General features: G+C 44.1%; 1 protein-coding gene across 3 annotated transcripts in view; it reads left to right on the forward strand.

The window, feature by feature from the left end:
• epas1a (endothelial PAS domain protein 1a) overlaps positions 1 to 7,825 on the forward strand; it is a 21,809-nt gene extending 13,984 nt beyond the window's left edge. The window contains exons 7-16 of one of the 3 annotated variants that reach the window (XM_030773997.1): positions 1,141 to 1,247; positions 3,102 to 3,249; positions 3,338 to 3,555; positions 4,568 to 4,791; positions 4,947 to 5,054; positions 5,244 to 5,653; positions 5,894 to 6,014; positions 6,111 to 6,225; positions 6,431 to 6,568; positions 6,773 to 7,825. In XM_030773997.1, coding sequence (XP_030629857.1) covers positions 1,141 to 1,247; positions 3,102 to 3,249; positions 3,338 to 3,555; positions 4,568 to 4,791; positions 4,947 to 5,054; positions 5,244 to 5,653; positions 5,894 to 6,014; positions 6,111 to 6,225; positions 6,431 to 6,568; positions 6,773 to 6,924 — 1,741 coding nt within the window. In that variant the 3' untranslated portion in view covers positions 6,925 to 7,825. Of the gene's footprint in view, positions 1 to 1,140; positions 1,248 to 3,101; positions 3,250 to 3,337; positions 3,556 to 4,567; positions 4,792 to 4,946; positions 5,055 to 5,243; positions 5,656 to 5,893; positions 6,015 to 6,107; positions 6,226 to 6,430; positions 6,569 to 6,772 lie in introns of those variants that run through there. The other 2 variants (XM_030773996.1, XM_030773998.1) reach the window with 2 other exon arrangements.
• Positions 7,826 to 8,448: the final 623 nt, after the last annotated feature.

The raw sequence follows: 8,448 nt of genomic DNA on the forward strand, positions 1-8,448 counted from the left end.
TGAGTAATTGTTCTGATCACCGATGTGACTAGACTGATTCTCATGAAAGGATAAAACGCCTCCACTCAAAACAAGGACCTTACGAATCAAAAGTCCCCCCACTAGTCCCTCGCAAATTTTCATTGCACTTTGATTATAAACGTTGGGACTATATAACGGCCCTCACTGGCGTAAAATGCACACTCAGTTTCACCAAAGTCGTATCTACCATGATAACGGTTTGAGTTGAATAACTGTGAATTGTATATAAAAGGATCATAATAAATACAAATGTGGAATGTGGTCTCATGTGTGATGTTGTCCTCATTCCCTAAAACAGCATTGCGATCATGTTGGTAGCAAGATCCCCCATCTTGTCAGTCAAACTTGTATTTCATCCAGTGGTTGGGAGTCTGTTGACAATGGTCTGTCTGTCTGGGTTTTTAATAGTGATATGTATATTCTGTTTTCTCTGCTTAAATCAAGAGGCCAACCCAGAGGAGCTCACGGCCCTTAACTCCCTAGACAGAGGACTGTTGATATGAAATGGTTTGACTTTCATCCTGCTGCTGAGTGTGCGGAAAGAAAGAGAGGAAAAAAGAAAAAGAACACAAAAAGACATCAAAGAGGGTTGTGGAGAATAAAGGAAAACCAAACGCTCAGCTGAGAGAGAGAGAGAGAGAGAGAGAGAGAGAGAGAGAGAGAGAGAGATTCATGTTTACAGGAGACAAGGGTCTTGTTTGTCATGATCTGTTCTCACACTGAGGAGGTGAAAGTGTTGACTTTGGCGTGCACAAAGCACAAATTTGTCTTATTGAGTGGATGTATTGTTTGGCCAGTCCTTCAACGGTGCAGCTTATAAAACTTGAGAAAAGATATGAATCTTTCTTTACTGTGTCTTGGCTTCATTCTCGCTGTTAGCTTTGACACATTAGCGGAACCACAAATGTGTTTATATCAAAGAGGGTTTTCGTCTTCCGTTTGTGTGTGTGTGTGTGTGTATGTGTGTGTGTGTGTGTGTGTGTGTGTGTCTGCATACCCCTGTGATTTGACAGATTTGTTTAAGATTTCTCAGGATAGACCTGTGTGAGTGTTGAGGCTTTATTTTTATGTATTTGATGATTGTGTCCAATCATGTCTGTGCTTGTATCTGCCTCACAGGGTGAGCGAGTTGATTGGCTATCGGCCTGAGGATTTACTCGGACGCTCTGTGTATGAGTTCTACCATGCACTAGACTCACACAACATGACGAAAAGCCACCAGAACTGTAAGTGAAAGTTTCAGGAACATACATATACCCCTTCCCCCCCCAGCTTTCGCTCTGTGTCTCTCCATCTCTCTCTCTCTCTCTCGCTCTCTCTCTCTCTCTGCTACATCGGTAACCTCTCCAAGAATGTATTTTGCCATTAAACATTTAGACGTTTTTTAGCTTGAGCCTTGATGTGGTCCTCAAATAACCCGCCGCATGGCAGCGGCTCTTTGCTGCTTATCTCTTTAAATGGGTAAAGGTTGAGCTACAGTCCCCTCGAACTGCGGCCCGTCCCATGGGCTGACTGAGGGAAGCAGATGTCCTAACTCTGCTCCAGGGATTATTCCAAGATATTTATAAACTCCAATCGTTATTGCCCTTGCATTATTTATTTGCCTTAACGCATGCCTCCATCCAGAAGCAAAAAAAAAGAGTCATCTCCGCTCTTACTGACAGCGCTCACCGACATCACTGTAAAATCAGCAGCCAGATGAACTCGACCGGTTTGTAACTCAAAACCTGTGATGTTTTTTTTTTTTTTGTTTTTTTTTTTGGAAAACCTATCAAAAACGTTTGGGAGATTGGGAGAGGTCCACGGTTCTTTCGCCGATCGAAGGGCTTGCGTCTCCTCCCCTGACCAATCAGACGGGTGCCTGTTACGGCTGAGAGGAGGAAAAAAAAAAAACTACGTTCACGTCCTTCAGATTATTACTTTACTGAAAACACCTGACCTTTTCTGCCGCTCTCGCTCTCTCTCTCTCTCTCTCTCTCTCTTGACTGGCTTCCATTCGAATCCCAGTACTGTACGTGGGCTCTTCGTGACAACGGCGCCCGCCTATAAATTACCCACGCTCGAGGCCTCCCTCTCTCTGTGGCCACGGGGACATGTGACTCCCGTCCTGTCTGCACGCACTCATTGGAATGGCCTGACCCGGAGCGAGGCCTGTAAATTACAGCTCTCTGCCGTTCTTCTCACCCTCACCTCTCTCTCTCTCCTCACTACTGTCGTCATGCAGTCTGCTCTCACCTGGACTGGCTTTAAAGGTTTAGGGGTGGTAAACAAGCGTTTGTCTTTTCCATCTCTGCCTCTGATTGATGTTAGCTGTAATTCAAACAGTACTGGCCTTTTGAGTTTTCTCTCCTGACCTGTTACGCTCGGCGCCTTTGACTTATTAAATATGATATCGTTCTCACGCCTGTGCGGGCCTTCCATAGCCAGAGGGTTTTTGTCAAACCGCATTTAGCCCTCATGCAAGTGGTAATAAGCCATTCCCGGGACGCTGATTCGATTGCTTTTATTACGCGAGGACCTTGGCTCATGTACAGATACCGCGAATCCCATTAGCCCCCTGTCCTGTGACTGCACGGACAACAGGCGCAAGTCCGCCAGACCACACAAACGCTGGCAGCGCCAGGTCTCCCGCCCTGCCGTCCAATCAGCCAGCAGATTAATCACGAACAAGGCTTTGAAGCTTGCTTGGGTTTTTTTTTTTTTTTAACATCTGCGTTTCGCTTTGCACCAGTGTTGTTTCTTAGATCTCTCAGATCCAGGACCATAGCGTGGTTGTGCTAGATGCTTTAAAGTGGCTGTTATTCGACAGCTTAAGAGATTTGAATGATAAGCGCTTGTGGTTAAACTTTTATGTGGTCACTAAGCTGGTCTATAAATGTCTTCTGTTGCGTACATGTTTTGTTTTTAACTGCGCTTGCAGCATAATCAGATCTCTCAAATGTGTATTTATTTTGGCAAATATCGATGCTTGGTTGCTTGTGTGTATGTGTATAGCTTTGAATCTTTCCTTAATTCCCTCCTTTCTCTCTCTCTCTCTCTCTCTCTCTCTCTCTCCATCCCTCTCTCCCATTCCTCTCCAGTGTGCACTAAAGGCCAGGTGGTGAGTGGTCGGTATCGGATGTTAGCCAAACATGGAGGTTACGTTTGGATGGAGACCCAAGCCACAGTCATCTACAACAGCCGTAACTCCCAACCCCAGTGCATAGTGTGCATCAACAACGTCTTGAGGTAAGTCCGAAAGGAGTCCTCGATAAAGTGCGTCGACGCTTTGTACCCGCGGCAGAGTTGTCTTATTAACGATGTTGATGTTCCGCAGCAACATTGAGGAGAAGTCGGTGATCTTTTCCATGGATCAGACCGAAGCTCTGTTCAAGCCCCACCGCATGCTGGACATGGGCGAGATTTTCGGCCAGAACGGCGCGGGCTCGGTGCCGGAGGCGGGCAACATGCTCTTCACCAAGCTGAAGGAGGAACCAGAGGACCTGGCTCAGCTGGCGCCAACGCCAGGCGACGCCATCATTGCCCTGGACTTTGGTCAGAGCCAGTACCATCACTACCTACCCCATCACTTCCCCAGTCCTTTTACCCTTTACTCCCCTGAACCGCTCATCTGACTGACCGACTGTCCATCCTCATTCCAATCTGCATGTGCTCCGACTAATACCGACTCTACCTCAGGATCACGCACACATGGACTCGAAACACACACTCACACACATGCTCGCGCAATATTACGAGCTTTGCTGCCGCCGCTCTATTGTACCATAGCTCATTTGTAGCTTGGCTTTGCATGCAGGGTACGCTGTATAACAGAGAGATAGTTGAGGGCAGTGAAAGTGTGGGTTCTTTCCATTCAGTCACGCGTTTTTTCCAGATGTTTTTTTTTGGCTTTGATTGGCTTAGCATCAGCATTTGCGCATTGGTTTTTGGACTGTTTAAAAGAGACTGTAAAATATATTTAAGATGCGAGGAAAATTGTTCAATAAAAGAAATTGATTTTTATGGATTTTAATTATTCACTGATTTTTCTGAACGTAGAGGCATAGTCTCAGGGCATAAACTGTAATCCAGGTTCAGGTTGCCGGGAATGGACAAAGATTATGCATATGCATCTCTTATAATGGAACGGAATCGATCTTTGGGATCATTATAAAGACTGATTACATCCACACATCTTTACTGTACAGCTCATTTTATCACTGAAATAACTGCATGCAACTGACCACCTAATCACCACTCTTCTGTTCATTTCAGATCACACTCTGGTGAGCATGGGGAATCTCTCTTAACTAAACAATTTCCTTTCAAAACCAACACACATAAGGCTTGATTTTAGTTCTGTTATCTATCTATCTATCTATCTATCTATCTATCTATCTATCTATCTATCTATCTATCTATCTATCTATCTATCTATCTATCTATCTATCTATATATCTGTCTGTCTGTCTGTCTGTCTGTCTTTCTATTTGTCGTTTATCAATATTTCAGTCAGATACTTGTTGTTTAACAGTAATCTAACTGGATTTACCATTTACTCTTGTAGGAAGTCCTCAGTTTGAGGAGTCGTCTCTCTACTCGAATGTGTCCAGTCGCCCAGGAACCAGTCACCGGTGGAGAATAGACCCTCCCCAGCCCAGTCCAGAGAGCAAACAGCCAAAGGTGCCCGCCTCCTTCACAGTGCCTCAGAGCCTGCCTCAGAGCAAAGCCACACCCAGTTCCACACCCAGTGCCACGCCCACCCTAAGCAACTGCAGTGGCTGCTCCACGGTACATGTATTCTCTCTACCTCTGTCTCTCTCTGTCTGTCTCTCTCACCCTCTCTCTCTCTGTCTGTCTCTCTCACCCTCTCTCTCTCTGTGTTGCCAGTAATAGAATAACCTTATCACTCACGTGACATGTTGGCCTCTCTGTTGAATCTCCAGCCCAGCAGCCCAGATTACTATGGCAACAATGATACAGAACTGAAGGTGGAATTCACGGAGAAACTCTTTGCTCTGGATAGTGAACCCAAAAGCTCCACAGAATCACAGGTCAGTGAATTAGAATAATATCAGTAATACAGTGTAAACTTATGAACATCTTATGAAGACATCTTGTGGTCTGTAAAAAAAACCCAAGGTGTTCAATTAAGTCTCTTGTATATACTCTTGACAGTCTAAATCATGAAAAAAAAACAAACAAGTATACAATCCTTCAAAACATCCTCTGCTTACGTGTAGTTGGACCTGAGTGATCTGGATTTGGAAACGCTGGCTCCGTACATCCCCATGGATGGTGAAGACTTCCAGCTGAACCCCATCTGCCAGGAGGAGACTGAACCTGCCCAAGGCCTGAACACTGTGTCCCAACTCGGTTTCAGCAGCGTGGCTAGCCTCTTCCAGCCCATAGGTCATCCCCCCTCAGATAACAAGAGAAATGCTGGAACTTATTCAGACCAGGCTCTGGTTCCAGGCTACGCAGATCCAGCCAGCACACTGCTGTCTTCCAGGGCTGGCAAGCAGAGTTCCCAGTGGCCCCCCGACCCGCACTTACGTTACGGCCGCTCCGATGCGGGACACGTGGGCCCTCAGCCAAGACCGCAGATGGATCAGAATCGGAACCACGGCAACGTTTTGCCCCGTGAGCAAAGGTGACAGATGCAACTTGCAGTTTCAGTTTCACTTTGTCTAGACGCGGTCACCATGTTTTATTCTTAATGTGAAGCTGCTCTCGTGTTGTGTCGCTTTGAATCGTGTCTTCTCCTTTTGACAGATCATCTTTGACTCCTTGATTGCTTAGTACTTACTGCTGTTAGTATAGTCTGCTTTAAAAAAATAAAAAAAAGCACACCAAGGGTTTTCTAAGTAAAGTAATTGTTTTTATCTGTCAGGTTTTTTGAGAGCTTTGCTCAAACACGAAAGGAAATGACCTTGGGCCAGCTTGCTGTTGCCAACACTTTTAAACGTAAGAGAGAGTTCGGAGCACCATTTTCTTTTCCCAACATCCCTCAGGTAAGAATCAGTCTACCTCACCCTTGTCTGAACACAGGCTTGGTTTCTGGAGAGACTATCTCTACACTGTAGGTGTTTTTTTTGTGTTTGTAGCAGAATGAGATGCCACACAATGACTCGACAGAATCGATGTGGAAGAGGAGGAAGGCACTGAGCAGTGACAGTTGTATTTTCTCAGGCAGGAAGTCACTCAGCACTAGTGTGCTTCCAGGTAACTGTTCTTTCTCTCTGTTTCTCACACTCTCTCTCTCTCTCTCTCTCTCTCTCTCTCTCTCTCTCTCTCTCTCTCTCTCTCTCTATCTCTATCTATCTCTCTTTCTATCTCTTTCTCCGATTGTCTTTGTGCACTCATCAGTTTCTTCATTCACGTTCCCTTTCCCCCACTCTCTCTGTTCTCTCTTTTCTTTTTCTCATAGATGCTTTTTCCACTTTGCAAAGTGTGGAGCTGGGCTCCTCAGGCTCAGGGTCTGGACTGTTTAGTCAGACCGTGTCGGAAAAGTTCTGTTCTTCTGACTACAACCAGTACAACATGCTACCCTCTGCCAAAACCAAAGGTGAGCTTTCCATTCGCCCACATTAAGTGCTCACTAGATCAATGTTCATGTTCAGAGCTCTTTGTCACTCTTCCCTTTCATTACTTCTAACCTCAGGACACCAAAATAAGCAGCGTAAATGCCTGAGGCGTCTCTTTGCTATGACATGTAGTTTGTTTTTGTGGTATTTTGGGAACTTAATGAGGTCTTTCAACCCTTTGTCAGGTGTGATAAGCCAACTTCTGGGGCCTTCCTTTGACTCATTCGGTCTGCCTGAACTGACGCGCTATGATTGTGAGGTAAATGTGCCTTTGCAGGGCCATTTGAACCTTCTGCAGGGCAGTGATCTGCTCAGAGCTCTAGACCAGGCCTCATAAACATGACCCCCCCCCCCCATGATCCTGGCCCCACCCCCACTCCGCCTCACTGCCATGCCCCCCTCTGGGGCCCCCGCAAATCTAGTGTGAATTGTTTTCCATTTTTGCATATATAGTTACTATGTATACATTTTATTGTCAGATATTTGTATTTTTTTTTTTCTTTTTTGTGTGATTGACATCTATGAGTTGTTACCTGTTCATATGTGTTTCAATACTACTGTAATATTTTACCAGTAAGGTTGTATCCTAGTTTTTGAGCTCACAGTCAAACACTACAAATACCAGTATGACACTGATGAGTTATTTTTACACATAATGAAGACTAAGGGCCAGATTTAACACGTGTTTTAGCGGTTCGTACATGTTGAAAAGCATATAGAGTTTAATGGATAAATTACTGGTTTGTTTCATAGCTGGTCAAATGAATCAAAACATTAAGCGTATTACAAAAGCAGTTCATGGTTTTATGTTCAGTATAGGTTTTTTTTTTTTTTTGTATGTAAACGCAAGTCAACAGGATTGTTAAATCCGGTCCTGCGTGATTTGTAATTTAGATCTGGGACAAGAGGCATTTTTAAACGATCTTTTGTGTAATTGTTTTAATTCCTCTCCTCTTTTCTGTGTTTATGTTCAACTCCCTCATCCAGCTGATGCATCTCCCATCAGCTTCCTCCTTCTTCTCTAAAGCACTTTATTTTGAGAGTGCCAATCATATATTTACGCTAGAATTCTCTAGAGACCAAATGACCACACCCCCCCCTCCCGCCCCCCTGCATGCCATTTACTTTTACCGTTAGAACCTTAAATTTCTCCCACCAACCTCAGCTAACACCTCTCTCCAACTTTTTTTAATTAAATTTTTTTTTTCATTTGTTCTCCCAGTAAAACCATTCATCTTAACCCCCCCCCCCCCCCCCCCCCGCATCCAACATTTGCATTTGAACACATGTGCACAGTAGGGAATACGTGTGCACAGTAGGGAGGACCTCAGACTGCCCTCCTCCTGGCTGTAACACTTAAGAGTTTTTCTATTTGGTATTCATCAGTGCCTTGGTACTTTGATTTTCTTTACCCAGCAGCAGACGCAGAGTGGAGTCTATCGCTTCATTTCACTTTCTCATACTTAATTGTTGTGGCATGTAGTGACTTGATTTTTTTTTTTCATGACATGTCACTGTTTTGTGATACTTCTTCCATAGCGTTGTACTAAATGATTTATTTCTAAATCTGTTAGTGCTGCCTGAAAGAAGAAGATAAAATGATATATATGATTTTAAATCTTTCTTAATAGTAGTTCTATAAAGTGTTCTATTCCACTCTGCCTATGTAGCAATTCATTAAAAACAAACAAACAAACAAACAAAAAAAACAAGATCCAGTGTGTAACAGATGGTGCTATATACTTACATGCTCAATGGATGAACCGCTGTACCCTTCTTCTATTTATTTCTGTTCTTTCTTTTTTTTTTTTTAATGAAATTTTCCTTAGGAGTTTCTGGGATCTGTTTTCCCTCGTGGAAA

This window comes from Chanos chanos, chromosome 5, assembly GCF_902362185.1.
Source record: "Chanos chanos chromosome 5, fChaCha1.1, whole genome shotgun sequence".
NCBI classification, from domain to species: Eukaryota; Metazoa; Chordata; class Actinopteri; order Gonorynchiformes; family Chanidae; genus Chanos; species Chanos chanos.